The sequence below is a fragment of the Polyodon spathula genome, chromosome 13 (genome assembly GCF_017654505.1).
Source record: "Polyodon spathula isolate WHYD16114869_AA chromosome 13, ASM1765450v1, whole genome shotgun sequence".
Lineage (NCBI taxonomy): Eukaryota > Metazoa > Chordata > Actinopteri > Acipenseriformes > Polyodontidae > Polyodon > Polyodon spathula.
Window position 1 is genome coordinate 8,579,265 of NC_054546.1, and position 12,398 is coordinate 8,591,662.

General features: G+C 41.4%; 1 protein-coding gene and 1 pseudogene across 1 annotated transcript; one reads left to right on the forward strand and one right to left on the reverse strand.

Moving 5' to 3' along the window:
* Positions 1-30: 30 nt before the first annotated feature.
* On the forward strand, positions 31-918 carry LOC121325873 (annotated as a pseudogene).
* Positions 919-4,530: 3,612 nt separating this feature from the next.
* On the reverse strand, positions 4,531-11,008 carry LOC121325784 (aspartate aminotransferase, cytoplasmic-like). Its single transcript, XM_041268794.1, has 9 exons — positions 10,778-11,008; positions 10,008-10,189; positions 9,564-9,687; positions 8,816-8,928; positions 7,806-7,910; positions 7,348-7,498; positions 6,745-6,910; positions 6,342-6,484; positions 4,531-5,890 (listed from the first exon to the last, which is right to left on the reverse strand). Exons 1-9 carry the CDS (start codon positions 10,884-10,886, stop codon positions 5,751-5,753), a joined length of 1,233 nt encoding a protein of 410 aa, XP_041124728.1. The 5' UTR covers positions 10,887-11,008; the 3' UTR covers positions 4,531-5,750.
* Between the last annotated feature and the right edge of the window lie 1,390 nt (positions 11,009-12,398).

The following is a 12,398-nucleotide window of genomic DNA, read 5'->3' on the forward strand; positions in this document are numbered from 1 at the left end:
GAGGGGCTTACCATGTGACTGAGCTCTCCAATGTCTCCAGACATTTCACTCAGCCACATGGCTGCGGATTCTGCGGCTGTGAGCTCTCAGCTCTGCATCTCCCGACCCGGATCCGTGCCCCTGCTCATCATTTTTTAGCTTCTACTTGCCGGTTTGTGTCCTTGGTTTACTGGGTTCCCGCCCCGAGAAAACTCGGGGAGAGCTGTCCGTGGAAAATGGGTGCTGAAAGCGACAGAAGGGACGCGATTCCGTCTGCGTGTTTATTACACACAGCATCCCAGCGATTCAACAGAACTGGCAGTGGCTCTCCATCGTCGTATGCACTTTCGGCATCTTTTTTTATCGGAGAGATTCTTCCCCAATTGGTGGCTTCAAGACACGGGTTGGCACTTGCTTCCAAGACCATCTGGGTGACGCGGCTGTTAATGGTCATCTCATTTCCCACCTGTCCCCATCATCAAGCTCGTGGACATGCAGGAGCAGCAACTTCTACACCGGGGAGAAGCTCCTGAGGATGCTGCGAGTCACAGACCCTTACCATGACCTGGTCAAAGCTGAATGTCATCCAGGGCACCCTGGAGCTCCGGACCAAGACGGTAGAACGACTGCTTCATGCTCGGTTCAGACGCAATGCTTGACTTTAACATCATGTCAGAGATAATGCAGAGCAGTTACACCAGGAACTACGAGAACGAGCGGTCCAATATCGTTGATATCCTGTTGGTGAAGGACCTGGCGTACGTGGATCCCGGTGACTGCACCACGCTGAAAACCATCACGCAGTTTTACAGCCATCCACTGCACTGTGTGTTCAACGACACCAAGCTGGATGCAATGCTGGAGAACTTCAAGAAAGTAACCCGAAACAGTCACTGTCCATCTTTTGTAAGACGTACAGATATCTTTATACACCCATAAGTGTGTATATATATATATATTATATATATTAATATATTATATATATATATATATATATATATCGACTAAATATATATATATCCCCTTGGTCCAGTGTTTTTGTGCTTAATCTTTAAAACTGTTTTTGTAAACTCTATGGAACTGGAAAAGTTGACCTGCAATATCCTCTTTTCTCAAGAAAATGTTGTTCAGTGACCTAAATTATTAAATTACATTTTGAATCAATAAAAGAAAAAGAAAACAAAAAAACACTGGTTAATTTCAAATAATATAATTTGCAACTTGAATTAAGATCCCATCAATGGATGGTGTGTACCTACAATATGTTGATAATGACAAACTTCATTTTCTCATTTCACCCAAATAGTGATCTTATATATATAGTTTTATTTTGCGGGTTGTACAATGACTGTTGTGGGTCTGACCCCTAAAATGTGGGTCACTAGGATCAGTGGTTCTCCAGCCTGGTCCTGGGGACCCGCTGTGTCTGCTGGTTTTCATTCCAACTGAACTCTAAATAACTAAACTAGACTCTTAATTGAAAGGATAATTTGCTTAATTAAACCCTTTCAATTGTTTGCAGGTCTTAAATAGTTGCAGAGTTCAAGTTACTTATAAAATGTTATAGCTAACTTGAAATCATCACAAGCCATTAGAGATACTGTCGTCATATTTGCAGGGTTTTATAAGCACTGTATGCTCAATGTTTTTGGTGAGCAAGACACTGACCTCAAACCTGATATGACCGCCATAATAAGTTTGCTTTAATAAGTTTCTAGAGGCAAATAAATTATGATTTCTTGTGTCATAAATAAGGCTGTATGTTTACATTTTTATAGTGAAGTTAAGAGCAGCTTTTAAACAATGGAAGGGGCCTTCTCAAGGAAAACTGTATATGTCACTTTGTATATCTAAACTCTGTCATTCTGTCTATCAGTGTGTGTTGTGATGTTTGTCTGCCCCACTGACTTCAGAGCAGCAAACCTACTCACAGCATAATCAGTTTAAGACAAGACCTCACAGCTTTAACAGAAGAAAGGAAAGTTTAAAACAAAGTAAGAGACCAATAGAATTACAGCATTACTTCATCCATCAGCCACTTTCAAGAGCTTTGAGGGTTAAATAAAACAAGATCACAGGCAGCGGTCTTACCCGGATCAGATTAAAATCTAAACTGATTTGAAGGCATGTGTGTGTGTGTGTGTCTGTGTCTGCCTATTACAGTGTTGCCTGAACTACTTTATGTATTTTCACAAATCTTCGACACAGGCACCACCAGCAGAATTAGCCTTAAGAGATAATGTCTGCAACACTGGGCAACAGTGACAGAAAGCCATGTTGTCAGATTGATAGATCCCATCCATTCAGTCAGCACCGGCAAAACTTTGAGCTGGATGATGTGTGCAGACCCGCACAGCTCTAGACTAAAAACATTCAAACTCATTTTCAAAGGGAGTCATCATTTCCAAATTCAGTTTAAATGCTTGTTGACATTTGTTGTAAATAATTAAAATAACCTGGTTATTTATTTTGTCTAGTTCAAAATTGTCGTTTTTTTAACCATGGTGTTTTTCCAAGCCACTGACTGTGGTCATGGAACGGCAACTTTCTAAGGTAGCAGAGATCTCTCCACCCACACAAGTCTGTCACCAATATACAAATATGTGATGCAAGCAATACCTGTAACAATACCTGTACCTGTAACAAGAAAAAAAAAAAAAATTCAACAATTGTTTAAAAAACTCTGTGTTATAGTTTTAAAATTATGGTATGTTTGTGTGGATTTACCATTCATTCTGTGACTCATTGACAAAGAGAATACAAATCACACAGACCCGGAATGTGGAGTTCAAGTTCCAGATACTGCCACTGTTTAGTTTCAGGCAGTTAGCAACTCACTCAGAGTTTAGCACTGGCAACTCTGAGTACTATAATATAGAAGTTTGTTCCACTATTAACTGCCTGCAATCAGAGAGAAAAAAAAAAAAACTATAATTAACATCCCAGTCATTATCATTGAGCTGCGTCAAGAAAAAAGGAATGGTCACCTTCGTTCAAGTCTCTTCTTTCTCTCTCTCTCAAGCAGTTTTCATCTCTTCAATCTGCCAAATGGATTTTTCATTGAATGGGGGAGTGCACACAATAAACAATCAGTGCCCACCCTTGTGAATTCTGCAACACAGAGTGAATAGCAATGCAAGTGATCATTGCTCCATTATAAAACACACATTCTGTTGCAGATGCTTGCGGAGCTGTCACGGTGCGCACAACCTTGTTCATGTGTTTCTCAAGCCTCTTTCTCAGTCCCCGCTTGCTCCATCGCAGGGGGTTCAGTTAAAGGGTATTTTGTCTCTGGATTCCTGCCATTTTTCATTGTTGGGATATTAAACCCAGTTTATTATAAAAATCACAATGAAGTAGCTGCAAAGTCAAAAAAGAAAAATCAGTGGCCATAAGATTTTTTCCAATTATAAAAGGTGCAAACCTAGACCCACAGTACAAGAGACATAACTGTATAAGCACAGTGATTGGTATAGTACTGCACACCACAGCAAAACCAGTGTTTGGGCTGCAGACACAGTTCTTGTAAGGCACTCTACCATAAGCTGTTGCTAAAGAGGGTTTGGCAATCATTTACACAGATGTGCATATAAGTTTACATATATATATATATATATATATATATATATATATATATATATATATATATATATATATACACACACACACACACAATGTTGTGCAAAAGTCTTAGACATGTTGCATTTTTCTACTCTGATGCATTATGAGCATCAACAATTTACTCAAAGCCTCCACTGGTGTTTTCTACTATTAGAACAACGCTAACTTGCATAAAGAAGGAAAAACATTGAGTGAAATAGCTCGCATCACTTGACTTTAAGGTGTGGTATCCAAAGCATAATCAGTAACTAGAGAAACAGCATCTGTAATTGACGAACCCAGGACTGGAAGACCCAAAAAGCTGTCTAACAAGCATGAGCAATACTTGAAGATAACATCCTGAAGGAATGGAAAGAAGACAAGCATTGAATTGACAACAGAGCTGGCAGAAGTCACAGGTGTCATTGTCCATCCATCAACAGTCCAAAGCACCTTTGACCATTGTTCCATAGTCAAATTTCTGTGTTCTTGTGCATATTTTAGCCTTTTAGTCTTGTTCCCCTTTCTTAACAGAGGTATTCTTACTGCAACACATCCTTTAAGTCCTGATTTCAAGAGTGACCTTATTACGGTTGAAAGATTTAGTGGAAGCGTATGATAATTAATGGAATTTCATTTATTTATTTTTTTTATAGAAATAAACTTGTGAGTCACTAATTTACAATAAGATGTAAAATGAATTCTTCAGTAAAACCTTTAAACCAAGTTTTGTTTCTGTCTTACTTGTTGCTGAGTCTTACATTCCTAAACTACGTCTACACTTTCTAAAATTAACATGTAAGGTGAAAGCGATGTAGCGATTGGATGTATAACCACACTGTGCCTCAGGAGGTACTTTGTTCTTAAATCACCTTCCAAGTTTAAACTCAAATCAGTAAATATTATCTGCTGATAGGCTAACACATAAAGGGTTAATAACAACACACTCAGTGAATTACACATTTCACATTTATTTTTTTAAATGAACATTTCTCCTTGTTCTCTCAGCTTCAAGGCGAGAGTCAACGTGCACACAGACATTTACACACAAGAACAAACTAAAGCACACATCCAGATTTGAACTGTCAGATATAAGATACAGATACAATTAACATCTTAATTCTATAAATCACATAATTAAACAGGATTACATAAGACCAGGAAAGGTCAATTACATTGCCTAATTTGTTGTGCAATTCATAGACGAAATGACAAAAAACAACCCCCTCCAAAAAGAAAATAAAAAATACTAAAATCCATGAAACATGAGGCAACTTTCAAGGGAGCATTGCCTGGTGTTTAACATTGAACTGGCAGCTTCAGTGCTGTAGTTGGCAGAAAACACTGCCTGTTTCATGGTTTTAAAGGAGAAATCAGTCTGATTAAGAGAGTGCTCACACAGCACTATAAATGCAACATAAAGTGACTATCGAGCAGCAAGGTCCATTTAAACATTAACCATTGCTAAAGAGAGATGACATTCTCTAGCCAAAAGATCTGGGACGTAGCAGTTTCTTTAAATCACACACTACATCCTCATCATTAACCATGTTTTTCAGGCTGCATTTCTTTTAAATTATTATGCACCACCCACTGCTGGTTAAAAGGATTTAAAAACGAAGACTTTCCAAACATCGCCTTACCTCCTGTCACAGCATTCTCACAAGTGCCTTATTCTATTGCTGTGACTTGTGATAATGCTGTTTAAAGAAAAGGCTTTGGCAAATCAGTGCTACAGGTTTAATAAGTATTATTAAAATCATTTCTGGGTAGCGAGAGACAGCACGTTTTCTACTGTGTTAAAGTGTACGCATTTCTGGAAATGGAAACACAATACTAAAATGTGTTGGAACCCAGGCTGTGGGTACAGACACCATAATATTACTGATCATCAACTAATTTCAGTATCCTAGAACCAGGCAAAACACATACATGGCCCAAAAAGCATAGACAGAGGCTGCCTTTAAAGACACACAGCTCATTAAGTTACATTAGAACATCAAGTGTTAATTCAAATGTGACTTTTCTTGTAGGTATACATTGAAAGCTATCTGACCCGTTGTCTTCGACTCATGGCGAGCGAGGTATGGTTTGTGCAATTAGACATGACTGAAGTGATCGTCACTTCTGTAGCATCAGCAAGTGCTAGGAGTTGCTGAAGACAAGGAGTACTACTGGATCTTGGTGACAGCTTCGTGGATGGACTCTGCCACATAGTCCAGGTTTTTGGTGGTCAGGCCACACATATTGATGCGGCCACTGGCCATCAAGTAGACATGCTTCTCCCTGATCAGGTATCCCACTTGACTGGCTGCAGACAGGAGGAGAAAAAGAAGGTCAGAGGAAAGATCATGCTGGGGAGGTCAGATTGGAAGGATTCCAACAGCAACAGAATTCATGCTGCCCTTACTGGTATTAAATAAGACAATAACAAAAATATATATATATATATATATATATAATATATATATATATATATATATATGCCTGGATCACGTTCCATCTGCACTATCCAAAAACAAAACAAAAAAAATCAAGACTTAATAATGCATCAGCTGTGCACCCAATTTACACAGAATGCAAGGATTTCCATTGCATGTGGACGCAGCCCATATACTGACCAGAACCCGATCTACCAGTCACAAATCTCAACGGCATGTACCAGGTATTTCCATTAAACTATTCGATATCTAATAGAAGAAACCACTCCCCCCTTCTACGGTAGTCAATGTTAACCTCCCATGAGAAGCTGCAGTACGTACGGTTGAGTCCAGTGAAGCTGAACATGCCGATCTGCTGGGTGATGTGCTCCCAGGTGCCAGGCGTTCCCAGAGCCTGCAGCTTTGCCTTCAGCTGTGACCTCATCAACAGAACACGGTCTGCCATGGTCTTCACGTTGTCCTTCCTGCAACACACACACACACACACACACACGTCCTCAGAGAAATAAACAAAAGACACACAAGCCACATTCAAACACACCTGGGCATTTCCCACAGATGCACAAGTCTGAATTCATTTAACATTTCTGATTTCTACTGCCAATGGACATATGGGATTACAGTATGTGGCCAAAGGAGCTGTTTTGCGCCGTTGGAGTAATTTCGACATACAAACACCCCTCCAAAAAAGAAATGCACCATACTATAGACCCCTGAACCGTACCATTCAGCAAATAACTCGGGGGTGGTCAATGTGGTGGCTACTATCCGGGCACCCTGTGACGGGGGGTTAGACCAGATGGTCCGGACGATCTTCTCCATCTGGGAAAGGATCCGACTCGCGTTGTCAGAGTCCTTGGCCACGACAGTGAGGTTCCCGACTCTCTCGTCTGTGGAAGGGAAATGTTATTTTTACAAAACAACGAACAGATATTTAAACACCACTCCAAAAATAAGCTTTAAACTTGAGTTTGGGTGGAAGGGCAACCATCAGTCAACTGTGGAAAACTATAAACTGGATTTGTCGCTTACCCCTCGCTGTTCTCAATCAATTTCTCCACCTCCACCAATCACCATCTTCCTTGAATTACCCCATGGTTTACCACGGAGGGTTAATCTCACCCAAACAGCTAGACCCACCTAGTGGATTTGAGGCCAAATGTCTACTCTTGATCACCAAAAAAAAATACCATTCGTTTCAAATGGTGTCGCAAGAGGTCTTCCTCAACTACTGAAGTTAGGTGTGCACATGGAACAGGTTTAAAATTGCAAGTATAATACTGTGAAAACAAAGGGATACAATTTTTCATTTTAAAAAACTGCTTACTGTACAAGCCGAAGTTCTTTGAGAAGGACTGTGCACAGAACAGCTCAAAGCCCTTGGACACGAAGTAACGCACAGCCCAGGCATCTTTCTGCAGGTCCCCTGATGCAAAGCCTTGGTAGGCAGAGTCGAAAAAGGCAAACAGCTTCTTCCTCTACAGTAACAGAAGGGAAAGAAAATTCATGTGTTAGAGGTGTTAATAAAACTACAGTCAGTGATCCATCAATTTGGGTGAATCAATGGTGTCTAGTAGCCCCATATGAACATACTAGAGCACACCTGGTCCCATGGCAAGCCTGCTCCCCAGTCCAGTAGCTCACCCTAACAGAAAACAGGTCCTTCCAGTTCATCCCTTAACCACTTCCTGACAAGTGTGAGCAGCCTCACTCCCCTCACAGGGAGAGCAGCCCACCTAGCTCCCCTCACAGGGACAGCGGCCCACCTCGCTCCCCAGGCCTCACCTCCATGATCTCGGCGATCTGTTTCCACTCGTCTGGGGTTGGGTCTGTTCCAGTTGGGTTGTGGGCGCAGGCATGTAGCAAGAACACCGAGTACTCTGGGGCGTTCTGGCAAAAATAAGAAGTGGATGTTACGCAGGCAATCATATTTCAATTGTAAAAAAAGGGGAGGTATGGGGGTGCAATACTTGTTGGAACATGCTTGCTCGAACCTTTATCTCCTCTCTTAACACTTCAGAAGCGTCATGTTGTTATATCATATCAAATGGCTTGTAAACAAAGTAATAAGGAAAATGTTAAATACCTGTAGAATTTATATATTGTTAAAAGCAATGTGACAACATAAATATAAGACACCTTCTGTAATGGGAAGTTGAGCGAATTGTAAAAACACCAACTTTACTGTTAGAATCATAGATATAAACTGTACAACCACTATAAAGCATGAAGGCTGTATTATTGATATTTCTAGAGGTTAAAGCAATGTGGATGTGAAAGGCTTCATTTTTAAATAGATAATACTGGTTATGGAACTTAATTAAGATAATCAAAGGCTATGCTGTGCACCAGACATTAAGACAATAACTCAGTGTCTCTACGCAGCTGCACCTTCGAACTCACATGACCTCTATATGGTTGCCATATTAGGACAGAGGTCAGTGCCATGGTCACCAACACATTAATCATGCAGGGTTTAGAAAACCTGGAAAAATACAAAATCATTAACTCAAATGGCTTCTGAGATATGAGGCTCTGACATTGCGACACCCATTATCAAACTTGACCTAGGGAATCACAGAATGCAAGTGTGTACCGACAGTGAGAAATTATCTCGAAGACGTAGGCCTTTATAACCTGGAAACCAAAGTCACATGACCTCAATGTGAAGGCCATCTTAGGTCACAGGTCAAAGCAAAGGGTGCCATTAGATTTGTTGTCACATGATATCTTTATGATCGAATTCAGAAACAGCAATTCCTGCAGTGCTCTTGCGCACACGCACACACGCACACCTCCAGGTCCTCCAGGAATCCTGCCAATGCCAGCCCACGCTTCTCTGCATCCCAGTACCGATAGGGACGGACATCCGTGAACCCTGCATCACCAAACACACCATTGTGGTTCTCTGGAGAGAAAAAAAAAACAAAAAGGATTCAAAACAAGCCTTTTCACATGTCAGCACTTCAAGCAGAGATAAAGGATAAGCACTGAACGAAGTCCACATAATTCAGTCACCTGCACAAATGTGAACAGAAAAAAAGGACATAAAAACCATTGATTCCTATTGCAAATAAAAATGTATAGAATTGGACAGACTGAAATCCCATAAAAAATACAGAGAGGAGAGAGGAGAGAAAGATCCCTAGGGTTAATGAAAAAAATTACTGGAACGCTTTCAGAGTTAGTAGTAAAGCAGGCTTGTATAATTAGGCAATGACAGTACCTCTGATGTAATGTGTGTATAAGGCAATAATGATAGCTTGTAACATGAATAACAGAGCATGGCTGCTAGTTGAGTGATGCAGAAGTGTGGTGTGGCAGAAGGATATTGCTGAAGTAAAAAAATTCAATTTTCCAAAGAAAGAAACCTGGAGAAAGAGGTCTTGTTTATTTATTTAGCTGCCGTACAACAATCCTCAAGGTCTCCAGTAGTCTGTGCTGTTGCTGTGCGATCACAGGGCTGTGTGATACATATACTGCTTACACACAAACATCGATCATCAGGTTACAAGGTCAGTTCAGCTTGGACTACAGGCTCACCCCAGGTTGGTGCGGAAACGTAGATGGGAGTGGTTGTGTTGTTTTTCCCATTGTACCAGCGGCGTAGAAACTCAGCCCCTATCCTCAGAGCTCCTGTACCGCCCAGAGACTGCACTCCACCAACCTGCGACAGAGATACATTGAGCACACAAGCAGGGGTTCCAATCACACACACACATGCTATTCAAACTATTAAACATACACACACTCATCCACCTGACCTCAAACACGTGGCCTGTATTCCCGTGTGTGTATGAAAGAAAGAATAAATCATGTAGATGTGTTTGTGAAAGTAACTGTGCGGATGAGTGCTGAACGGGGCGTGTGTTGGGGGGGGGGGCATTTACAAATGGAGCAGGTTGCTTTGTGCAATTCCAGCTCATTAAACTGTATTGGATAAGGTCTGGAGTGGATCCTCTCAGCCCTTTTCCCCAAGACTCCTACCCTGTTCTCCTTAATGGCAGGGCTGTCCTCCCCAAGGGCGATTTTGGAAGCGCTGGCTCTGAACTCTGGCAGTCCCAGGATGGGCAGGTACTCGTGGTTCAGGCTGTGATCGTTAGCAATCAGTTGCTCCACCTTTTGCACCACGGGCAGGACCCACGGCTGGCATTCATCTGTGCGGTACGCTGAGGGGGCAGAAAGAGGCACAAAGACAGCTGCTAAGAATTTACACAAAACACAAGAGGCTTAGGGTTACAACTGTACTCCAAAACAATGTGAAAAATCTGTTGACAGGGACATACGCAGGCCATTCCTCATGTGGTAGCACAGCCCTATATCATATTTTCTGTTTCCCTGACACTTGTATACCAGTTTCAATAATCAGATCAGATCAAATGCAGCACTGTGCAGAATGATATGTTGTCAGTTTGTTATATGTGTCTTTACATTTAATTAAAAACGCCAGGAAACAGAACCCCTGACTCTCACTTATGAGAAAGGGAGGAGAATGCACAGTGACCTATAGTTTTAAACAGCAAGCAGACTTCACATTCCTGAGATCTAAGTGTTCAGAGCAGGAAATATTTTTAAAAATTATTTTCCATTTCCATTAGAGGCGACAGAATCCTAAGCAGCGCGGCATTCCAGACTGTAAACTACTTTAGTTAAAAAAAACAGAACCCCTGGAATTATCCAAGGACGATTACTACAATTAGATGTCTATTCTACAGCGACCACAACCAGTTAAACACATCAATAATGATCTTCCTTACCTCCCACTCCTAAATTCACTTTGCTCGGGTGCTTGTCCTCTCTGAAATCGGCTGTCAGTTTAAAGACGGCCACCGGAGCGGCTTGAGGCACCTCGGCAAACCGTGACATACTGGGGGAAGGCTCGTTAGCGGGATGCAAAACGCAGAATGCCCGGAAAACAGATCCAGAGGTCAGAATACCGAGCTGGAAACAGACCGACTGTCACCTTCAACTCCGCAAGGAGAGAGAATAGAAGGCGTGCCGGAGTGAGCCAATAAAGGACGTAGTAAATTGACTGATTTGCTACTAGTCCAATTACAGCAGAGCACTTTGAGATCAGACGGGAGGTAAGGATGACAAACTTTTTGCAACCAGTAGAGAAACACAATGCTAATGATAGAAGAAGATACTGACCAGTGACAGAGAGGAAGGCGTAACGGAAACAGCATTTGACATACCGTTTGCGAACTACCGTTGCTGTCTGAAAGAGCCACGGAGTGTCGCATTGCAGAGTGACAGGGCTGTGATTGAATGAGAGGCTGATTTTTAGCCACACCGACGGAGCTTGATCAGAGCGTGGAATCTCTCTAACTATGTAATTGGCCAGTTATGGCAAAATTAATCTCATCTTTTAGAAACATTACGTAATGTTTAATTTGTAATTTAAAATTATAATTACAAATACTATGAATGATTGTAAAACTGATCCTCAAATACTGTAGACAGCGAATGCACTGACAGAAATAATGAGTTACCATAAATATAGTTTTGGTACTATATTACCGGCGGACGGTATAATTTAGTAATTGCTGTTATTCCAAACGCCTGCGGCCAATGACCTCATGTGTTTACACATTCAGGAACCTGTGTGGGTGATCCATGTCTCCACCAGTCCTAACCACTGCATAACGTGCATTCTGGAAAATTATGTGTTTAAAAACATAAAATAATAACACGCTTAAACAAGATAAAATAGTGATAAAAGGCATGCTTAAATCCAACATTATATTTCCAATTCCAATGCGCATCCTGGAATCTCGTGTAACCCTAAGTCTCTTGATTTGATGCTAATGATGACGTCTCTAGAGTTAAACCAAAAGTCAACAACACAGTGTAGGCCGCACCACAAGGTGGCAGCAAAGATTTGCAATGTAACAAAAGAAAATGCTTCTGGTACTTAAAAAACGTGTTCTGTAATTAGCGCTCACTTACTATTATCCTATCCAGCCTTTCACTGATGTTGAGCAAAGACCCAAGACAGTGACATAATATACTATATTAAGGTTACGTAAACAAAGCTGAAAATATGTGTGTGTGCACTTCTTTTTTCTATAAGAGAGAAATGGCAGTCAGGCATTGTGCCAGCAGCAAGCTTCCCCTCTGGGCTCTGCTGGCACACCCCGCTATTTGGAGACTGCTAGCTGGGCTGTGGTCCTCCTAGGAGACTCTTGGTCAGTTCTGCACCTGCAGGATCGCGACAGTGGGGCTGGTGTTGGTTCTGTGAAAGGTTTTCCTATCTGTGATTTTGCAGGCAGGGTTTTATTTTCTGAACCACCAGGTTTGTAATAATCACATTTTTGGAGCTGCCAGAATTAGTTTAAGGCCCCGGCCTTAATTCCTGAATAAACTTTCCCACATTCT